Here is a 23,745-nt window from a genome sequence, read left to right on the forward strand (position 1 = left end):
TGCTTCTCAAACTTAATGTGCCTGGACATCACCAGGAGAGCTTGTTAAAATGCAGATTCTGATTGAGTAGGTCTGAGATGGAGCCTGAGATGCTACATTTCTGATGAGCTCTGCTGTGATGCTGATGTTTCTGGTCTGCAGATCTCATTTGAGTAGTAAGAGGCTAGATGATAGTTGTGTTATCCTTTGATCGTTCATCTTTGTGTGAGTTACTCTGCTTTGGGGCTAGTTTGGGGACTGTTTAGTTTGACCAAAGGTTGAGTAGTACATTTTAAGAAGATTGGATTATGTAACCTTTTAATGCTTTTTCCCCATATTTTTGAAGGTTATAGTACTATATATAGCCTAAGGTTTTTAGTTTCAGGGTTTGGAACTAAGTAAGTGTCATAAATAGTATAGTTTTTATTGAATCATTAAACATGTAGCAGCAAAATTGGTTAATCTACTTGAGGTAGTCTGAACTACAAGTAGAGTTGTAACTGCATTAAGAATAAGAGAGAAAGTGATATAATGTTGAAAATTATTTTTAGATGTGCAGGATATACTTAAGGATTGGGGAATCTGTGTTTTGCAGAATTGAGAATGCTTTGGATAAGATATATGTTATGTTAGAACAGTGGTTCTTAGCTAGGGGTGATTTTACCTCCCAGGGCACATTTGGGAATATCTGCAGGTGTTTTTATTTTTTTATTTTTTAAATTTATTTATTTAATTATTTGGCTGCCCCAGGTCTTAGTTGTGGCACACAGGATCTTCAGTCTTTGTTGCGGCATACAAACTTAGTTGCAGCATGTGGGATCTAGTTCCCTGACCAGGGATCGAACCTGGGCCCTCTGCATTGGGAGCACAGAGCCTTAGCCACTGGACCACCGGAAAAGTCCCTGCAGGTGTTTTTTGGGTTTTTTTTTGTTTGTTTTTTGGTACACGGGCCTCTCACCGTTGTGGCCTCTCCCGTTGCAGAGCACAGGCTCCGGATGCGCAGGCTCAGCGGCCATGGCTCACGGGCCCAGCCGCTCCGTGGCATGTGGGATCCTCCCGGACCAGGGCACGAACCCGCGTCCCCTGCATCGAGCAGGCAGACTCTCAACCACTGCGCCACCAGGGAAGCCCCCTGCAGGTGTTTTTTTTTTTTTTTTTTTTTTTTTTTTTTTTTTTTTTTTGTGGTATGCGGGCCTCTCACTGTTGTGGCCTCTCCCGTTGCGGAGCACAGGCTCCGGATGCGCAGGCTCAGCAGCCATGGCTCACGGGCCCAGCCGCTCCGCGGCATATGGGATCCTCCCAGACCGGGGCACGAACCCGTATCCCCTGCATCGGCAGGCGGACTCTCAACCACTGCGCCACCAGGGAGGCCCTGCAGGTGTTTTTAATTGTCACGACAAGTAGGCTGGTAGTGGTGCTACTTGTATCCAGTGGGTAGAGGCCAGGGATGCAGCTAGACACTATAGTGCACAAGACAGCCACACACAACAAAGAATTATTTGGCCCCAAATGTTAGTGGTAAGGTTGAGAAACCTATGTTAGAGAATCTTCACAAGTACTTGATTAATGTTTAAATTAAAAATAATACAGAAGGGACTTCCCTGCTGGACCTGTGCTCCCAATGCAGGGGGCCCAGGTTTGATCCCTATTCAGGGAACTAGATCCCGCATGCCAAAACTAAAGATCCCGCACGCTGCAACTAAGACCCCTAGCAGTCAAAATAAATAAATAAATATTAAAAAAAAAATACAGAAAATACAAATAGAAAATAATTATTCATATTCACACCAAATTTAACCAATGTTAACATATTTGTTGTCATATTTGATTTTTGGCTTTTGATTTAAGACATATCACTCCATTATGTTTGGGGAATTAATGCACAGTTCCTGTTTTGAGGTTCACACAATGTAGAAAATTCAAGGATGAAAGTAATGAAGCTATCCCAGATCTCACCACGCAGAAATCATTAACACTAGATGTTAATGATTATTTAACATATATGTTAAATAATATTAATTAATGTTAATTATTAATTAACATTATCCCCAATATCTTTCCATGCATATATACAGAAGAATAGAGAAATGCTTTTATAAAGTTAAGACCATACTGTATATGAACTAAATTTTTTTCCTATGAAAAATTTTAAACTTAGAGAAAATCAAGTAGAATAATTATCCCCCAATGTACTTACCATTTAGCTTCAACAATCATGAATTCATAGCCAGTCTCATTTCATCCAAATCCACACCCCCTCCCCTGACCCTGAGTATTCTGAAGCAAATCCCAGACGTCACATCATTTCATCTGTAAATGTTTCAGTACCTGTCTCTAAAACATGAGAACTCTTTTTGAGCCAGTATCACACACAATTTCCCTGATTCATTTTCTCTCCTTCTCCTTCTTTTTCCCTCTCTTGAATTATGTTTTCTTCCAAGTTGAATTTTTTGTTTCTAATGAGATTGCATGTAACAGAAGAGCATTAATTCTGCAAAGAAAGGGAAATGGATGCTGCGTAGGCCAAAACAAAAGCTATCTGTCACAAATGCTTTTTGCAAATTTTGTTTTTTCTTTGAAGAATGTCTTAAACTGTTTGGCAGTGCCATGTAAAATAATGAAGTACTTTATTTCTCTTTTTTACTGTGTTCATTTTTCAAGTCGCCTTTTCATCTTTTTCAGTATTTCTCTGAGATTCCTTCCTGCTTTGGTGAATTTGCTATAGCGGTGGCCTCTGGGGAATGATTGGAGGAAACTACCTGCAGGAATCATTTAACTGATGGTTACCTTCCTGAGGGCTAGGAGCAAGTCTTACCTTACAACTTAACCTTACCTAACAAGCAAGGTGACCTTTCTGCTTGTTACCGTTACCATGTCCTCAGTATTTGTTGGATGCTTGTCATTGATCTTGAGGGATTGTGCTGATATTGATTGGTGTATTACAATTGAAGCCATTTACAGGAAAAACTAAGTATGCTCATTTAGTGCCAACACACTTGCATGCAGATGAATGTAATTCACTTGTTAACCTTTGGTATTTGCATCTGTGGGTGGCCTGCATGTAAAGAGGTGAAGCAGGGAATTCTCTGGTCACACTCACTAGGTTTCTTTGAACACTGACTCATAGGGTGACCATATGTCTGGTTTGCCTGATGCAGTCTAAGATTTTGCAGTGTCTTGATGTCATTATTAATAATGTCTCTTGTTATTCACCAAATTGTCCCAGTTTAGATGGTAAATTAAATGGTAATCCTACGATAATGACATTTAATGTGTGCCTGGCTCTCTTCTGAACACTTTACATACACTCTCATTTAAACTTCATGACATCCCGAAGAGGCAGATCCTGTTTCATCCACATTTTACATATGGAGAAGTTGGGGCACAAAGAGGTTAAATAACTTGGCGGGTACCACACAGCTCTATTTGAGTAGTTCGTAGCGGAGCCAGGATTTGAGTGCAAGCAGTGTCCTTAACCACTCTGCTATGTCGCCTCTGTGCTGGTCCCAAACATATCTTTGTAGAACACATGCTGATATCAGAAGTCAGTCTCCTGATAATTGATCTGCATATTTTTAATTTTTATTTATTTTTATTCATTTTTTATTCATTTATTTTTGTCTGCTTTGGGTCTTCGTTGCTGCATGCCGGCTTTCTCTAGATGCAGCGAGTGGGGGCTACTCTTCATTGCAGTGCACAGGCTTCTCATTGCAGTGGCTTCTCTTTGTTGCGCAGCACGGGCTCTAGGTGCACGGGCGTCAGGTTGTGGCACACAGGCTCAGTAGTTGTGGCTCGCAGGCTCTAGAGCACAGGGTCAGTAGTTGTGGAGCACAGGCTCAGTTGCTTCGCGGCATGTGGGATCTTCCCAGACCAGGGCTTGAACTCGTGTCCCCTGCATTGGCAGGCAGATTCTTAACCAATGTGCCACCAAGGAAGTCCCAATCTGCATATTTTTAGATCGGAAGTCTGGTGAAGGCTTTGGGATTTTGAGGGATTTCCTTGTCTTCACAAGACACTTATAGTATAGGCTCTTCATGCACCACTATGCCAATCTATTATAGACTTCTTTCTCAGCAGGGTGAACATTTACCTTTTTTCATTTTCTAGATGCCAGTTATTTGGCATCCCTAGATGCTCAGGTGATGAAAATCTCCAGATTTTGCAGATTCTCAAGTCCCTGCCACAGTCACTTTTCTTTACTTCTGGTCATCTTTGGTATCTTAAATTCACACATACACACAGGGACTTCCCTCTGCCCTCCCAGTGCAGGGGGCCCGGGTTCCATCCCTGGTCAGGGAACTAGAGCCTGCATGCCACAACTAAGACCTGGTGCAGCCAAATAAATAAATATTAAAAAAAAAAAATTCTCTAGCACCCAGAACAGGGCCTGCCATATGGCGGGTACACACAGACTTTTTCACTACCTTTGATCAATTCATCTTCTGGAGTTGTCTGGGAACAGTATTCAGAGCCCTTGTACAAGGTGCTTTGAGGAAGGAGATTTCAGACAGCTACCGCTTTCAAGTAACTTACAATTTAGTAAGAGGATGGTGAATGTACATGAATGACTGATACATGGCAGCTGAGCTAAATGAGAGTAATTTAGAGTTTGGAGAAAAACAGTTTCTGACAGGGTTGATCCAGGAACATTTTGAGAAGGTGGAGACACTTAAGTCAGTTTAATGCTTCTATTAGCTAAAAAATAGCTGCCTCCTTGTGCTAAGGACAAACCTGAAGTTTGCCAAGAGTAGAGGGCTGCAGAAGATTAAGATTTTTGATCAGCCCAGATGAGAGGACTCTGATCAATTTGACGCTTGGTCCTCTCATGAGAAATCCTCAGTCAGCGGTGTTGCTCTGTTTTTATGACATCATCATCATCATGGCACATTTTCACCCTCTAGGTGGGTTATAAGCAGCAGGAACAGATGGAACTCCTCAGCAGCAAAGAATTTTATTTTTTTTAATGTGGAAGCCTGGTGTTATTTATTTGATTTTTAGTTTAACGTCAATTGATATACACAAGGTCTTTTTCCTTGATAAAACCATTGTCTCCTTTTATTATAATATTTATAATTGCATTTGCTTTTTTACTTGATGTCTTAATAAGAAAATGATTACATTTGAATAGAATTTCCTCACTTTACAAGTGAGGAAACCGAAGTTAGGTTAAACCGTCAGCTGAATGACTTTGGAGAAAATGGCACCATTGAGACTTGTACTTGGGTCTTCAGAGTCCAGATTCAGTGTATATCACACAGCCATATTTTAACTTACTAGATTAAAACATTTTATCAAGATCAAAAAGAACAATGAAAGCTGTTATTATCTCACATTATAACTCTTTGTTAATGAATGTCATTATAGAATCTAGTTCAACATAATTAGTTTATTTCCAATTCTCAGTTGACAGGCATATTAACACCACTTTGATGATTGTAGATCCAATAAATTCTACTGAAACGGAAGTCTTATAGGAGCTGCAGGGGCTTACCTGGAACCTGTGTGCAAATTAGACCAAGGCAGTGTCTCTGGCTAGATGGGTCATTCAGAAAAATGCATACCTGCTACGGGCAGGTTCAGCCCCCACCAGGTTGCTGGGCTTGGGAAATGAGTGTCTGGATTTTAGTCTCTTGCTCTGCCTCTTTTATTTTTATGTATTTATTTAAACATCTTCACTGGAGTATAATTGCTTTACAATGGTGTGTTAGTTTCTGCTTTATATCAAAGTGAATCAGTTATACATATACATACGTTCCCATATCTCCTCCCTCTTGCGTCTCCCTCCCACCCTCCCTATCCCACCCCTCTAGGTGGTCACAAAGCACCGAGCTGATCTCCCTGCCTCTTTTATGTAGTGCTCAAAAAGCAACAGCCATGAATCCTGTTTATATTTGTTTATGAGGAGCTGGGTTTTTCTGGGTTTTTTTTTTTCATTGTTGTACTTATAGACAGAACCTCTTGCTGTTCGTCAGTCTACCAAGTACATTCCTGCCTCAGCACCTTGTACTTGTTCCCTCCACCTGGAACCTGAGCCTCCCTGATCCTTACTTGGCTCACTCTGTCACTCCATTCAGGTCACCCCTCCAGTGTTACCTTCTCAGAGGTCGCCTCACCTACTCTGACTAAAATATTACCCCCAATCACACTCTCTGCCATGTTTTCTTCATAGTACTTCTTAGCACTTGGAACATTATATTTATTTTATCTTTTTTTCTTTTTTTCTCTCCACTACAAAGTACACTCTGTGAAAGCAGGGATTCTGCCTGTTTTGTTCACTGTTGTACTCCAGCACCTAAAAAATACCTTGCGTATAGGGGGCTCTCAGTCAGTGTCTGTCAAGTGAATGACCACTGGACTGTTTGTACTGTGATTGATACTCGTATACCAGTTTTAATATTACTGACTGTAGCACTTTCTGGACTATAGTGTTATGAATATTGTCTAATTGAATCATCATAATAGCTATATGAAGGGTAAATATTATAATCCCCATTTTGGAGTTGAAGAAATCTCAAAGCTTAGAAAAGTTCAATAACATGCCTGAAGCCAAATATCTAGTAGTTGGACTCATTCCTTAACGGGATGATCTGATAACCAAAGTCCCTTTAAAAATATTTGTTGTAGTGATTCTTTTGGGTTTTGTAAGTTTTTTTTTAAAGAGTGATTTGATTTCCAGTTACTGGGGGGAAACGCCTTAAAAATGCTCTAAGCTATGTTTTAAGGGAAGGGGAGACAGGGCCCACAGGATTTGAAGCACTGGGATAATGAGATCAGACAACGCGATTTTGTAATCTTTGCATTCTCATACAAGGGTGCTGACTGTGAGGGTCCTTTGAGCATGACTTTGGAGTACTTTTCCAATTGTGTAACTTTGGATAAATAACTTACTTGAGCCGCTTTTTTCATCTCTAAATGCTGGTAATAGTGCCTGCCTTAGAGAGGTGTGAAGATGAAATGGGTATATAAAGTGCCTGGCGTAGTTTCTGGCTACTGGGAGTTGGATTTCTCCTGCCTCCTGCCCCTCTCTTCCTTCAGCTGCAAGTGACCACAAGTCCGGGTTGTTAAGGGGTGATTTCTCTTCTTGGTAACTTTCCTCTAGACAAGTAATCCCATATTTTAAGCTGTTTTCTGGTTGTATGTAGGCAATCAAGGTACCTTTTATAATTTGCATGTCATTTTGTTTATCATTATAATTCAAGGAGTAATTTGTGTGCTTTGTTAATAAGTGGTGTGCACTTATTCCCTTCACAAAGGGAAGGGATCTGATTCCTGCTTTTGTGATTGAATCTTGCATGAAAACTGTGTGTTAATAACTGGGACGCGCTCTCGACTTTGTTTCCCACATCTTTCTCCCCATGTTCCATGAAATACCATTATATTAAAAGTCACCAGCACATGTTTGCTAACACATACAGATTTGGACGCTTACTAGAATTTCTTAAGCACCATCTTATAACTTCTGTAGTTGTCACCATGTCCACAGAATAATTGTGTCATGCACAGACCCAAAGAATATGGTTTCCCTCAACTAATGAGTAATTGAGGTAGGTAAAGGCATTTTTTATATGAAGAGACGCTCTTTCTGAAATTAGGTTAAACAGTATAACATTTAACTAACAACTGTGAAAAATTATTTAAGAAATGACAAATAGGGGGCTTCCCTGGTGGTGCAGTGGTTGAGAGTCCGCCTGCCAATGCAGGGGACATGGGTTCGTGCCCCGGTCCGGGAGGATCCCACATGCCGCGGAGCGGCTAGGCCCGTGAGCCATGGCCTCTGAGCCTGTGCGTCCGGAGCCTGTGTTCGTAACGGGAGAGGCCACAACAGTGAGAGGCCCGTGTACCGCAAAAAAAAAAAAAAGAAATGACAAATAGGATTTAAAAGAAGTGCAGCCTACTATCAGTTAAAGATGTCTGAGGATCTTTCTCAATTATATGCTGATCTTCCCTGTCTCTTAATACCCTATTTGATGCCATATAATGAAGTTATAAAAGCGTTCATTATTTAAACATTAATTATTGATTTAACTGGAAGGTATATAATTTAAAGATTCACTGATTTAACCCCAAATAATGATATAACAATATTGGGAGGGGTTCTAGAAGTATAAGAGAACTAATTCCTTATTTGTCATTTTAGAAAATCTGTAATGTCAAAAATGGATGAATCGAGCAATTGCAAGAAATGCTTCTTATGTAGGCTTATGTAGGGAAACTACCAGGTGAATCAGCCAGAAGAGTTGAAAGTTGTTGTTGCTGGTGGTATGGAGCTGGTGGAGGAAGGGTGAGCCAGTGGGCTGCTGCTTTTCATTTAAGTGTTTTTGGGTACTGTTGAATTGCTAATTCTGTATACATTATTTTGATAAAAATAAGGTTAAAATGACAAAAGAAAAAATAGAAATATAATCTACCTAAGAAAGTGATGAGACAAACCAGAAAAAGGGAGAATATATTTGCAAATCATATAGCTGGTAAGGTACTTATTTATTTATTTATTTTAAAATATTTGTTTATTTATTTGACTGCACCAGGTCTTAAGTTACAACATGCGGGATGTTTGGTGCTGCATGTGTGATCTTCGTTGCGGCATGCAGGCTCTTAGTTGTGGCATGCAGGATCTGGTTCCCTGACCAGGGATCGAGCCCCAGCCCCCTTCATTGGGAGCATGGAGTCTTAACCACTTGACCACCAGGGAAGTCTCTGGTAAGGTACTTATATCTAGAATAAATAAATGAACTCTTACAACTCAATAATAGCAAAAACAAATAACCCCTAAGATAGGCAAAGGATCTGAGTAGTCATTTCTTCAAAGAAGATATATAAAGGACCAATAAGCACATGGAAGGATACTCAACATTACTAGCCATCAGGGAAATGCAAATCAAAACCACAATGAGATACTACTTCACACCCAGGAGTGGCTAGAATGAAAAAGACAGTGTTGGCAAGGATATGGAGAAGTAGGATCCCTCATGCATGCTGCAATTATAAAATGGTGCACCCATCTTGGAGAACAGTCTGGTAGTTCCTCAAAAGTTTAAGCACAGAGTTACTGTATGACCCAGCAATTTTACTGGTTGGTGTATACCCAAAGGAAATGAAAACATGGCCACACAAAAACTTGTATACAAATGTTCATAGTGGCATTATTCATAATAGGTAAAAAGTGAAATCAGTACAAATGTCCATCAGCTGATGATTGGATTAACAAAATATGGTATACCTATATAATGGAATATTATCCAGCCATAAAAAAGAATGAAGTACTGATATATGCTACAATGTAGATGACCCTTGAAAATATTATGCTAAATGAAGAAGCCAGTCAGAAAAGGTCACATATTGTATGATTCCATTTACATGAAATATCCAGAAGTTAAATGCATAGAGACCAAAAGTAGACTAGAAGTTGCCCAGGGTTGGAGGGAAAAGATTTGGGGGCAAAATGGGGATATGACTGCTAATGAATCTGGGGTTTCTTTGGGGGGTGATGAAAATTTCTAAAGTTGAATGTGGTGATGGTTGCAAAACTTAGGAATATATTAAAAATCACTGACTTGTACTCTTAAATAGGTAAATTGCCTGGTATATAAATCATATCTCAATAAAGTTGTAACATATATATATATATATATATATATATCTCCTATCAGTTATTGCTAAAAGAAACAATAACTTTCTCTTTTGTTGAAAAGTTTATTATTTTTTTACTTCTGCTTCCAGCTTATTGCAGATTAAAAATGCAATTTAGGAAAGCAAAATTGTTACAGTATAAATCACAACTATCGTTTTTTTTTTAGTTTTTTAAAAAAATTATTTATTTATTGGCTGCGTTGGGTCTTCGTTGTTGTACGCAGGCTTTCTCTAGTTGCAGTGAGTGGGGGGCTACACTTTGTTGCATTGCGCGGGCTTCTCATTACAGTGGCTTCTCTTGTTGTGGAACACAGGCTCTAGGAGCACGGGCTTCAGTAGTTGTGGCACGTGGGTTCAGTAGCTGTGGCGCATGGGCTTAGTTGTCCCACAGCATGTGGTATCTTCCCACACCAGAGCTCGAACCTGTGTCCCCTGCATTGGCAGGCGGACTCTTAACCACTGCACCACCAGGGAAGCCCCTTTAATTCTTCTTAATACAAATCAGGTATGACCTAACTAACATTTGCATGACTAACAACCTTCTCTCAGAGTATGCTGAGATGTTGGGTTTGGGTGGCCTCAAATGATTTGCATGGTACCTGTTTTTCTTTTTTGCTAATTTATTATTTATTTATTTATTTAGGCTACACTGGGTCTTCGTTGCAGCATGCGGGATCTTCGTTCCGGCATGAGGGATCTTTAGTTGTGGCATGCGGACTTCTTCATTGCAGCATGCGGACTCTTAGTTGTGGCATGCAGGCTTCTTTGTTGCGGCCTGTGGACTCTTAGTTGCGGTATGCGGGTTTCTTAATTGCGGCATGCAGCCTTCTTAGTTGCGGCATGCAGGATCTAGTTTCCTGACCAGGGATTAAACCTGGGCCCCCTGCATTGGGAGCACAGTCTTACCCACTCGACCACCAGGGAAGTCCCCATAGTACCTGTTTAGCGTATTGTCTATGTGACCTTTGGCTGCTGCTGCTGCTATCTTTGTATGTGATTAAGAAGGAAAATTCTGCATTGTAAAGCAACTATACTCCAATAAAAATTAATTATAAAAAAAAAAAAAGAAAAGTCTGTGTGGCCTGCGCTTCTTTACCTACTGAATGGGAGTAGTGTCGTGGTAGCTGATTGAGACTCTTGCCTGAACATCTTGTTCCCTCTCGAGTTTTTGTGTTGTGAGTAAATGGCCCTTTAAATTGATCTACATAGTATTTGACTGCTGCCTCTGTGGGTTTTCCACCCAAAACAGTGTTTATGATTTATTAGCCCCAGGCTGCTTCAAGTCATGTTTCCTCGCATCATTCTCCAGGGTATAAATATTTGTTACTTTCTTTCATTTTGCATAGTTTTGTGTTTCCTGCCCCATTAGCTTCATAAATAGTCTTTGCATGTATCTTGTTGATAGTTGTTCTTTTCATTTTATTTTTTAAAATTTATTTATTTTATTTATTTATTTTTGGCTGCGTTGGGTCTTCATTGCTGTGCGTGGGCTAGTTGCGGCGAGCGGGCGGGGGCTGCTCTTCATTGCGGTGTGCAGGCTTCTCATTGCGGTGGCTTCTCCCATTGTGAAGCACGAGCTCCAGGCACGCGGGTCTCAGTAGCTGTGGCACGAGGGTTCAGTAGTCGTGGCTTGCAGGCTCTAGAGGGCAGGCTCAGCAGTCATGGCACATGGGCTTATTTGCTCCACGGCATGTGGGATCCTTCCAGACCAGGGATCGAACCCGTGTCCTGCATTGGCAGGTGGACTCCTAACCACTGCACCACCAGGGAAGTCCTGATAGTTGTTCTTTTTAGATGGCTGACTGAGTGACAGGCTTCCTTTCCTTTCTTTTAGGCTGTGTGCTATGTCTCAGTTGAATAAGTACTGGAATTTGCATATGCGGATGTATTAGGTAAACACTTCTGTTTCTCCACATTTGGTAGGCAAAATGATATCTGTATAATCTCCTGGACAATATCTTACAAATGGCCTTCTGGCTATATGTCTGTATTATCACCTCTGCTCCATGCCTTCGCTCTTTTGGCTTTTTTTTCTTAACCTCTCTTTGCCCTCAGTTCATCCAGTCTCTTTCTGTATTGAACCATGAGCAGTTTGGTACCTATGCATTTCTCTTAGAATTGTTATTATAGCTTGAAACAACTGCAATTGCATGTTGGAGTAAGTCAGAAAACTTGTTTTCAGAAAATAATTTGTATATAATTCAGGATATTTTTCTGCTCTCTTTGATACGTGAAGATGCTTTGCACTCTATTTGGATCCTATTATAGGAATGCCATCTGAAGCAGTAGCTTCTTGTTCCTTTTTCATTGAATATAGCAAAACCGTCATAATCACCCCCCACATACGCACACACACATTCAACATTGTTTTGTACTTGCTATTTTTCAATTTATGCTGTTTTTTTTAATGCTCTGTTTTGAATGCATTTATAACAATTTTACAACTAATAATTTTAAACTACACTATAATTTACAGGGCAATTTTATATCCATTAGTTCATTTTATTGTCCAACAGCTTTATGAGGAAGCTATTATTAATATTCCATTTTTATAGCTGAGAAAACATGTGTGAGACTCTAATGCTGATGCTTAATTATATAGCCATTCCATCTCTTTTACCTGTCTTAAAAAATCTGAATGCATAAGAAAATGTCTCTTTCCTACCATGTGATTTCTATAAATATCTTCTCTACTTTGTCAGAATAAATCTTTTTTATTATACTTTGGTTTCATTTCTGTGTACTTCCATTCTTTTCTCGACCTATTTCCCTTTTAGGTCTAATCACCGGGTCGTTCCCTATCTTTTTGAAACATCACTAAACTGCAGAATAATAATGATGGTGGTATTATACATTATATAGTGTTCAGACTTCTTTCACACCTGTCTTCACAGCAGTTATCTGAGGTAGCAGAACAAGTGTAAATTGCTTGTTTTTGTGGATTAAAAATGTGCAACTCAGTGTTAGCTATAGTTTTTTGTTTACAGTCACAAAACTAGAAAGTATTTGGAACAGGAATGCTTCTTCTGTCTTATTCTGAGGCCCTTTCTGCTGCTGTTGTGACTCTGCATAGATTTCTTTCATGCTTTTGTATTGCCCACCATTTACTTAGAATTCAGTCCAGAGTAGCAGTTTCTCTTGTTGCTTTTGTCAAGACTTCCTTTAAAAAGAAATTGTCAACAAACCAGGTCAATAATTTGCCAGATGCTCTGTACTTAGCAGAACAAGTCTTTGAGCAGTTGTATGCATTCAGTGCTCTTATGCTCCTGTGCCTATTTTGTAATCTGTGTTAGGACTGTATCACATATGGATTGGTGTCCTAGGGCTGCTGTAATAAATTACCACAAACTGGGTTGTTTACAACAAGAGAAATTTGTGCTCTCATACTGCAGGAGGCCATAAGTCCAAAGTCAGGGTATTGGCAGAATTGGTTCCTTTTTTGAAGCTCAGAGGGAGGATCTGTTCCATGCCTCTTGTCTAGCTTCTGGCGGTTCCTTGGCTTGTAGCTACATAATTCCAATCTCTGTCTTTTTCTTCATTTGGCTCTCTTCCCTCTGTGTCTGTGTCTTCACATGGCATTCTCCTCTCTGTGGGTGTCTGTCTCTGTGTCTTTTTTCCTCAGCTTATAAGGATACCAGTCATATTGGATTAAGGGCTCACTCTATTCCAGTATGACCTCATGTTAATTTACATCTTAATTATATCTGCAAACACCGTATTTCCAAATAAGTTTACAGTGACAGTACAAGGGGTAAGGAGTTCAACGTATCTTTTTTTTTTTTTTGGCCGGGGGACACAATTTAACCCACAACAAAATATGTCCTTTTCTTTGTATCATCTTTTTTTTTTTTGCGGTACGCAGGCCTCTCACTGCTGTGGCCTCTCCCGTTGCGGGGCATAGGCTCCGGACGCGCAGGCTCAGCAGCCATGGCTCACGGGCCCAGCCGCTCCGCGGCATGTGGGATCTTCCCGGACCGGGGCACGAACCCGTGTCCCCTGCATCGGCAGGCGGACTCTCAACCACTGCGCCACGAGGGAAGCCCCTTCCACACCATCTTATACTTAAATTATTTTGATGATTTGATTGTAATCAGAAGATGTCTCTATCATAAAAAAAATGCTATCAGATGATATAACTAAGGTCTGTTTCTCTTTTTATTTTCACCTACTTGGTAAATAGACATATGTTTTCTTACAGGACTGAATTTGCTCTTAAAGAAATCATGTCCTCTGGAGGTGCTGAAGATGACATCCCACAGGGAGAGAGGAAAACAGTTACAGATTTTTGTTACCTTCTGGATAAATCTAAGCAACTGTTCAACGGGTTAAGGTTAGTGGACTCTTGATGCCTTAAACTTTTATCTAGTTCTGTATCTTTTTTTTCCATGGCTGATGTATAGTAAGTTTCTGAAAAGTTATGGATAGAATGTTATATAAATATCTGTACTAGAGATGATCATGCTTTTTTTCTTCATTCTCAGGTGAGAAAACAACAGAAGAGGATAACTTATATTGTTTTACTCAAGTTGAGAGAGCTGTTTTGTTAGATGGTCTTGTATACCTTACTCCACATCATACCTATTTTACATCTGATTTTACACATTGCGATAACTAAGGAGCCTGGGATGCATATGCAAGTGAACCTGGGGCTTCTCTCCTGTTACATTTTCTGTATACTTGTTTATTTGCTTATTTCTTTTATTCTTTCTTTTTCTTAGGATAAAGTATCTGTTAACTAAAATAAGAGTGTTCTAGACAGTGTTATTTTTACATTAGTTGTGCGTGCCCTGACTGACTGGTAGCAGAAGCTATATGCGATTTTGTCAAAATGTGTCTTTGATTGTGTATTTTTGTGTGTGGCGGGTAAATAATTTTGTACCATTTTGTTTTATTTAAATGGTTTAGCCGTATTTCATTTCATGAGATTCTTAGGATATTGACTTACTTCAGACCTAAAGCTTCAATAGCTTAGTTTCAGTCATAAATAAATTCATGCTATGGGTAAAATACTAAGGATAAATAGGTTTTTTTGGGAAACTTTATATAGGAGTGAATAATTGTAAAGATTGTGAGTTATTTTTATTTTAATTAATTAATTATTGAAGTATAGTTGTTTACAGTGTTGTGTTTAGTGAGTTATTTTTTTTTTCTGATAAAGTATTTTTATTTATTTATTTTTGCTGTGTTGGGTCTTCCCCTCTGTGTGAGGGCTTTCTCCAGTTGCGGTGAGCGGGGGCCACTCTTCATCGCGGTGCGCGGGCCTCTTACTGTCGTGGCCTCTCCCGTTCTGGAGCACAGGCTCCAGACGTGCAGGCTCAGTAGTTGTGGCTCACGGGCCTAGCCTCTCCGCGGCATGTGGGATCTTCCCAGACCAGGGCTCGAACCCGTGTCCCCTGCATCGGCAGGCAGATTCCCAACCACTGCGCCACCAGGGAAGCCCAGTGAGTTATTTTTAATTTGCAGTTTATTTCTGGGTAAAAATGCAATCTTCTTTTCACATATTTTATAATTTTATTCTACATCCCTAGGATCGGAATTGTACTGACAGAGTTTATTTTAAAGAATATATCTTTTTGGGTTTCCCTGGTGGCGCAGTGGTTAAGAATCCACCTGCCAGTGCAGGATACATGGGTTCGAGCCCTGGTCTGGGAAGATCCCACATGCCGTGGAGCAACTAAGCCCGTGCACCACAACTACTGAGCCTGTGCTCTAGAGCCCGTGAGCCACAACTACTGAGCCCACATGCCACAACTACTGAAGCCCACGCACCTAGAGCTCGTGCTCCACAACAAGAGAAACCACCGCAATGAGAAGCCCATGCACCGCAACAAAGAGTAGCCCCCGCTTGCTACAACTAGAGAAAGCCTGCACGCAGCAATGAAGATCCAATGTAACCAAAAATAATAAATAAATTAATTAATTAAAAAAATTCTTTTTAAAGAATGTATCTTTTTGAATTTATTTATTCATTTATTTATTTATCTGGTTGCTCTGGGTCTTAGTTGCAGCAGGTGGGCTCCTTAGTTTTGGCTCGTGGGCTCCTTATTTGCCGCTCACTGGCTTCTTAGATGTGGCATGCAGGCTCCTTAGTTGTGGCATGTGAACTCTTAGTTGTAGCATGCATGTGGGATCTAGTACCCTGACCAGGGATTGAACCCCTAGCCCCCTGCATTGGGAGCACAGAGTCTTAACCACTGCACCACCAGGGAAGTCCCTAAAGATTATATCTTTAATCAACTATACTCCAAGACACTTCTTTAAAAATTTTTTTTTAAAGTCCAATCTATCAAAATAATAAGTCTCTAAAATGCAATGTTAGGAATAAGGCAAAGCCTCTGACTGGGAGGAGTTGGAACACATTTACAAAGCCTACTTCATGGAGTTACATACAGCTGAGAGAATAAGGAAGGATAAGAAAGTTCTGTGAGTTAAGTTTACTGCCTATCAGAAGTTTATTGCCCTTCTGCTTTATAAGTTTTTTGAATCTTGCCTGTAGAATTTTTGACTCTACTATAGTTGGAAGCCCTAATAGTAGGTTTGGGTTTTTGTTTGAGCAGATGTGGCTAGTGCCAATGCAAGTCTGTAGTTTACTGAGAGATTAGTACTTTGACTCTTTTCCTTTTCATTTTTAAGAAAATTTATTTTATTTATTTTTATCTGTGTTGGGCCTTCATTACTGCATGCATGATTTCTCTAGTTGCGGCAAGCTACTCTTCATTGCACTGCACGGGCTTCTCATTGCGGTGGCTTCTCTTGTTGCAGAGCATGGTCTCTAGGTGCACCGGCTCAGTAATTGTGACTCACGGGCTCAGTAGTTGTGGCGCACGGGCTTAGTTGTTCCGTTGCATGTGGGATCTTCCCGGACCAGGGCTCGAACCCGTGTCCCCTGCATTGGCAGGCGGATTCTTAACCACTGTGCCACCAGGGAAGCCCCTTTCTTTTCTTTTTTTTTTCTTTTTCTTTTTTTTTTTGCGGTACGCGGGCCTCTCACTGTTGTGGCCTCTCCCGTTGCGGAGCACAGGCTCCGAACGCGCAGGCTCAGTGGCCATGGCTCACGGGCCCAGCTGCTCCGCGGCATGTGGGATCTTCCCAGATTGGGGCACAAACCCGTGTCCCCTGCATCGGCAGGCGGACTCTCAACCACTGCGCCACCAGGGAAGCCCCTTTCTTTTCATTTTTAAAGAAAATTCATTTCACACACACCCACAGAATAATATAGAACTATTAAAAAGATGTTGGTGGAGATATAAATGAAAAGTTGCCCACAGTATGTGCTTAAATTAAAAAAAAGCAAATTGTGAAAATAGTATTTTTTACATGATCTTGTTTTATCAGAAGTTCTCTGTTAAATTTATGTTCTATAAGCCATATTAACTCTTAGTGGGGACTCTTTGCTCTTAGTGCTCAGTTTGGTCTCTTTCTTCTGGGGGGCTGATTTTCTCACGGTGTCTGGTGCATGTGAGTGTGTGTATTTTCTGTGCTTGTTTATATAAATGAAAGTGTTTTGTTCATTGTTAGACCTCGATTGGAAAGCGATCAGAAGATCTGTAGGTCTGTTAGTTGCCCGTGGTGGTGGGTTGGAGGGATGTGTGGCATTCTTTCCCACACTTTTCTCCGAAGAACCTCTTTGAGTTATGGAAATTAAACACATCTCTGCTTTCAAGCGTTGATGTAGTTTTTGCACATTTCTTTTGAAATAGAAAAGATTCCTTGGGAATAATTAAAAGAATAGTTTTTTTGGTTGTCTCCCTCCCAACCCCCCATTTTTGTGTTGGTCTGAATAGAAAACAGAATCACAGTGCTTATAGAGAAAGAGAAATATATTGGGAGTGGCTCTGGACCAGTTTTGGAACTTCTGGGAAAGGGGTGGAAGTGGGAGTCCAGGTGGGATAGCATCAGCATTTTTTTTAAAAAATAAATTTATTTATTTATGGCTGCATTGGGTCTTCATTGCTGTGCGTGGCTTTCTCTAGTTGTGACCAGCTGGGGCTACTCTTCGTTGTGGTGTGCGGACTTCTCATTGCGGTGGCTTCTCTTGTTGTGCAGCACGGGCTGTAGGCACGTGGGATTCAGTAGTTGTGGCACAAGGGCTTAGTTGCTCTGCGTCATGTGAGATCTTCCCAGGACAGGGCTCGAACCTGTGTCCCCTCCATTGGCAGGCAGATTCTTAACCACTGCGCCACCAGGCAAGTCCCAGAATCAGCTTTTAACATGGGGCCTGTGATTCCCAGCCTTCCCTTCACTGTTGGTGCTTATCTTTTGGCAAGCTTTCCTTTGTGTTTTCTCTCTTTCTTGAGTTCACAAGCTGGTTATTAAACTTATTATTGCAGTGTTAATATGCTTGCAGAAAAGTACACGTATTATAAGTGTATCTTTTGCAAACTGAACATATCCATGGGCCTTGTACTTGGACAAAGAAAGAACATACAGCACAGCAGCAACCCCCTTGTATTCCCTCACTTGGGCTTTTTAACTGTTTATGAGCAGAGTGAAAAAGTATGTTTCAGTGCATGAAAGGCTAGAGTTTCTATATACGTAATGCCTTATTTGGGTACAATAAACTTTCTCTTTACTCTTGAAGGTGTATCTTTTCGCCTATATGTAGTAAGTTGTCATCCAAGTTGTCAGAGCCTTTTCATTTTCCCAGCCATGAATATCTTTTTTAAAATATTTTTTTAAATGAGTGAGATTTTTGTAGTGGCCCAATATACAGCCAAATATGTAAATATTCCAACAGTAAGTAAAAAAGGTGCATTTTCTGATATCAGGCAGCAGGGCTTGATACAGATCTATTAGACCAACTTTATTTATTTATTGGAGTATTATTGCTTTACAGTGTTGTGTTAGTTTCTGCTGTACAACGAAGTGTAACAGCTACATGTATACATATATCCCCTCTCTCTTGAACCTCCCTCCCACCCCCACCCCCCATCCCAGCCCTCTAGGTCATCACAGAGCACCGAGCTGAGCTCCCTGCGCTATACAGCAGCTTCCCACTAGCTGTCTATTTTACACATGATAGTGTATATATGTCAATGCTACTTTCTCAATTCATCCCACCCTCCCCTTCCCCGCCATGTCCACAAGTCCGTTCTCTACATCTGTGTCTCTTTTCCTGCCCTGCAGATAGGTTCATCAGTACCATTTTTCTAGATTCCGTATATATGAGTTAATTTACGATGTTTGTGTTTCTCTTTCTGACTTCCTTCACTCTGTATGACAGACTCTAGGTTCACGCACATCACTACAACTTGACTGAAAATACCTCCTTATAATATGTGCATAATAAATAATCTCTTCTATCCACTCACTGTGTAAGAAAACATAGTCCAGAGAGTGAGAAATAGATAAAATGAATGGCGTATTGCTTATAATAGCTCTTGCATATGTAGTTACAGTAGTAATGAAGTGAGAATGATGTTAGAAATAGCTTTCAATAATGTCAGAAAACCATCAAAAGCCTAAGTGCTTGCAGGGTTCTAGTTACCATGGTGACTAAGACTGTCGAAGCAGAATGGAATACTTGATGAGATTATTTAAGGCAGCATCTTGAGACATGTATTTGAGATATGCACCTGTGCCTACCAGTGATATCCATGACTTTTGAAACAGCAGAGGCCTGCAAATCACTAATTATTGACTCCAGAGGAGCAAATACTCAAAGCCAAAATAAATGTTGGAGGCAATAAAGAAACAAATATGCAAAGAAGTGCACCAAAGTGAAGTGTATTGATCTTAAATAAAAATAATGGCAGAAATTTTTATTAAACATGCTCCTTATATTTCAAAGTAAAGAAGAAATCCTCTACAATGCTTTCTTCAACAGTCTATTTTTAGGATGCCCTGGTTCCTATATAGGAAAGGATAACTGAGAAATTAACAGTTTTTTCCACTGTCCCCTTTCTCGCCCCACCCCCTCTTGCGCTCTCTCTTACTTCTCTCGTCCCTCTTTTTTTCTCATTTCTCTTCCTTCTTCAAAAAATTAGTACTTTCCTAGAGGCAAAGTTCTGCGAAGAGGTAATAATAAAGTATATGTTATTTCAGAGGTAATACTCTAAACTACCTGTACAAGCTTGTGATGCCTGCTTTCATTTTATATGGTTTGCTACCCAAAATAGTTGCACTTGCAGTTGAGGTGGGCTGCCACCAGGGTGCAGTAGGTGTCATAATCACGTGATCTAGAGAAGCATTGACTGACAGAAATTTAATGTGAGCCACAAATGTGATTTAAAATTTTTCTAGTAGCCAGGTTTTAAAAACGTAAAAAGAAAAAAGTGAAATTAATTTTAACAGTATATTTTATTTGATCCAATATATCTAAAATATTTTCTTTCAACATGTAATCAATATAGAAAAAGTATTGAGATCTTTTACATTCTTTTTTTTATACTGAGTTTTTGAAGTACACTGAATATTTTACACTTTCACACATTTCAATTCTAATTAGACACATTTCAAGTACTCATTAGCCACATGTGGCTACTGGCTCAGGCAGAATTCCTCCACCTTTCATTTCTGTTCTCAAAATGGTCCACTGTGCTTTCCAGTGGATACATACTGGCTGTTTTGGGAGGTTCTCTTCTTCATAGTCCATCTTCTGTCCCCATTGTTTCTTCTCTCTCTTCCTGCACAGATACTGATAGTGTGCAGGTCTTTTGGCTGTTGGTGATTTATTCCCACCCGTTTGTATTTTGGGATTTGAAGGCTACTTTATCGCTTACTATTTTAGTTTGCTGAGGCTATCATAACAAAATACCACACTCTGGGTGGCTTAAACAACAGAAGTTTATTCTCTCACAGTTCTGGAGGCTGGAAGTCCAAGGTCAGCATGTCGGCAGGGTTGGTTCCTGCTAAAGCCTCTCTCCTTGGCTTGCAAATGGCCATTTTCTTGCTCTGTCCTCACATGGTCGTCTCTTTGAGCATGTGCATCCCAGGTGTCTCTCTGTGTGCCCTAATCTTCTGCTTATTAGGACACAACTCAGAGTTTTTGACTTGTTATCAAAACAAGTCACAATGTTGTTGTCAACAGCATTCTAAGAGTGAGCTCCCAGAGAAGGACTTTACTAATGTAGAATCAAAATCTAGGTTGTTTTTCCCTGTGGTAGAAAGGAGAGAGTATTAGATTACAGGCGCAAAGGGGTTATGAATTTCAGTCATAACTCAACAGTTTACCAGCCATGAGTTCCCAGGCAAATCATTTAAGCTCTCTGATCCTCATTTTAGTGTGTGTGTGTGTCTGTGGGTGTCTGTGTGTGTGTGTGTTTATGTGTATTACACATACCTATGCTGGGGAAGCCATGCATTTTAGTACCAGACTAAGGAAAGAGAAGCCAATGAAAGAGACTGTTAGAACAGAAAGAAGAGAGAGTTACAAGATGGTGAGGAAGTGATGAGCCATGTCAATGTCATAGGGAGAACTGATATAAGGACTGGAAAGTGGCTATTGGACTTGGATTTTAGGTGTTGGTAGGCATCAGTTATCTTAGCTAATTCATTTTAGTAAAGGTGGTTGATTTATGGAAACTTGGAAGAAACTTTGTAAGTGCCATCTCGACTTTACATTTGAAACATCTCTGAGAAGTAGGTTTAATCATTTCCACTAATAGTCTCCCAACTTTCACTGATAAGAGTTGAGGATTTTAAAACACAGTGAGATTAGCGTCACGCTTTCGATTTCCTCTGAAAACTTGACAAAAGAATATGAGCAGCCAATTTATAACAAAGGTGCCTTTGCAAAATGTGAAATAGAAGGTCATTTAGCTTGTGGGATAATTCACACAGCCCCATTTAATTTAATTCCATGGACCATTAATTTCCCATCTCTACCGACAGTAATAATGACCAAATGGTATATTCAGAGTTTAAAACCAGAGTCAAGCTCTGAATAGTAGAGGAATTTATCTAAAACTCTTTATAAAGTACCTTAGTTAATTTTGGACTCTAATCATATTCGAGTATAATAGCTTCTATGATATGTTTCACTAGAAAAAGGGTGATCATGGGACTTACCCTTTAGGAAGTTTTTTTAAAAAAAAACTTAAACACTGTTTTGAAAAAGACATTGCTGTCTTTATAGCTGAGTCTTCAGACTGGAATGGTAGATGCTCTAAATTCTTTTAACAAAAATTGTATAGAATTTAGTCAACATTGTTCATAGCTATAAATCAGAAAATACTTGTATATTACAACTTCCGTTTGGAGCCTTGTTCTAACCCTTTTAGGCCAACCACGTTTTATGTGCTTTTAGCCCTCATAGAAAAGTCCCTTCCTCTAAAGCCCTTTCCACTGAACACCTGAAATTATATAGTCATGAAATAAAATACTGAGTTCTAATTCTGTTTTCTTCCTTAACAAGATATATTACTGAGGTTTATTAAATTTGTCAGTTTGGGAAATGCAAAGGAACTTGTAGGCAAATGCTTACTTGAAAATTTGCAGAGAGGCTTTACATAGTATCTTTAAAGAAGCACTCAAGGGTTATCAGTTCTCATGAAGTTGATGTTGCTGCCTAATGCTTTTATATAAAATACTGTCTTCCTAGCAGTAGCCACTTGGTAAGAGTCTTAAAGATTCTAACAGCAACTTCAATTTAAAAATAACTGATTAGAGAAGCAAGAAGAACTACAGTCCTGCAGCCTGTGGAACAGAAACCACATTCACAGAAAGATGGACAAGATGAAAAGGCAGAGGGCTATGTACCAGATGAAGGAACAAGATAAAACCCCAGAAAAACAACTAAATGAAGTGGAGGTAGGCAACTTTCCAGAAAAATAATTCAGAATAATGATAGTGAAGATGATCCAGGACCTCAGAAAAAGAATGGAGGCAAAGATCGAGAAGATGCAAGAAATGTTTAACAAAGACCTAGAAGAATTAAAGGACAAACAAACAGAGATGAACAATACAATAACTGAAATGAAAACTACACTAGAAGGAATCAATAGCAGAATAACTGAGGCAGAAGAACAGATAAGTGACCTGGAAGACAGAATGGTGGAATTCACTGCTGCAGAACAGAATAAAGAAACAAGAATGAAAAGAAATGAGGACAGCCTAAGAGACCTCTGGGACAACATTAAACGCAAACACATTCGCATTATAGGGGTCCCAGAAGGAGAAGAGAGAGAAAAAGGACCCGAAAAAATATTGGAAGAGATTATAGTCGAAAACTTCCCTAACATGGGAAAGGAAGTAGCCACCCAAGTCCAGGAAGTGCAGTGAGTCCCATTCGGGATAAACCCAAGGAGAAACATGCCGAGACACATAGTAATCAAATTGGCAAAAATTAAAGACAAAGAAAAATTATTGAAAGCACCAAGGGAAAAATGACAAATAACATACAAGGGAACTCCCTTAAGGTTGACAGCTGGTTTCTCAGCAGAAACTCTATAAGCCAGAAGGGAGTGGCATGATATACTTAAAGTGATGAAAGGGAAGAACCTACAACCATGATTACTCTACCTGACAAGGATCTCATTCAGATTCGATGGAAAAATCAAAAGCTTTACAGACAAGCAAAAGCCAAGAGAATTCAGCACCACCAAACCAGCTCTACAACAAATGCTAAAGGAACTTCTCTAAGTGGGAAACACAAGACAAGAAAAGGACCTACAAAAAAAAAAAACCCAAAACAATTAAGAAAATGGTCATAGGAACATACATATCGATGATTACCTTAAACGTGAATGGATTAAATACTCCAACCAAAAGACATGGGCTTGCTGAATGGATACAAAAACAAGACCCATCTATATGCTGTCTACAAGACACCCACTTCAGACCTAGGGAAACATACAGACTGAAAGTGAGGGGATGGAAAAAGATATTCCATGCAAATGGAAATCAAAAGAAAGCTGGAGTAGCAATACTCATATCAGATCAAATAGACTTTAAAATAAAGAATGTTACAAGAGACAAAGAAGGACACTACATAATGATCAAGGGATCAATCCAAGAAGAAGATATAACAATTATAAATATATATGCACCCAACATAGGAGCACCTCAGTACATAAGGCAACTGCTAACAGCTATAAAAGAGGAAATCGACAGTAACACAATAATAGTGGGGGACTTTAACACCTCACTTACACCAATGGACAGATCATCCAAAAGGAAAATAAATAAGGAAACAGA

At 39.8% G+C, this 23,745-nt stretch overlaps 1 protein-coding gene across 1 annotated transcript in view; it reads left to right on the forward strand.

Annotated features, from left to right (window-relative positions):
* The window catches only part of SCAI (suppressor of cancer cell invasion), a gene marked incomplete at both ends in the record, with an annotated part of 105,355 nt that overhangs the window by 33,888 nt on the left and 47,722 nt on the right, over positions 1-23,745 (forward strand). Inside the window, one exon of the mRNA XM_079706403.1 lies at positions 13,808-13,939. Within this exon, the coding sequence (XP_079562529.1) occupies positions 13,808-13,939 (132 nt within the window). The remainder of the gene's footprint in view (positions 1-13,807; positions 13,940-23,745) is intronic.

Source organism: Hyperoodon ampullatus (assembly GCF_949752795.1).
Source record: "Hyperoodon ampullatus genome assembly, chromosome: 6".
Taxonomy (NCBI): Eukaryota; Metazoa; Chordata; class Mammalia; order Artiodactyla; family Ziphiidae; genus Hyperoodon; species Hyperoodon ampullatus.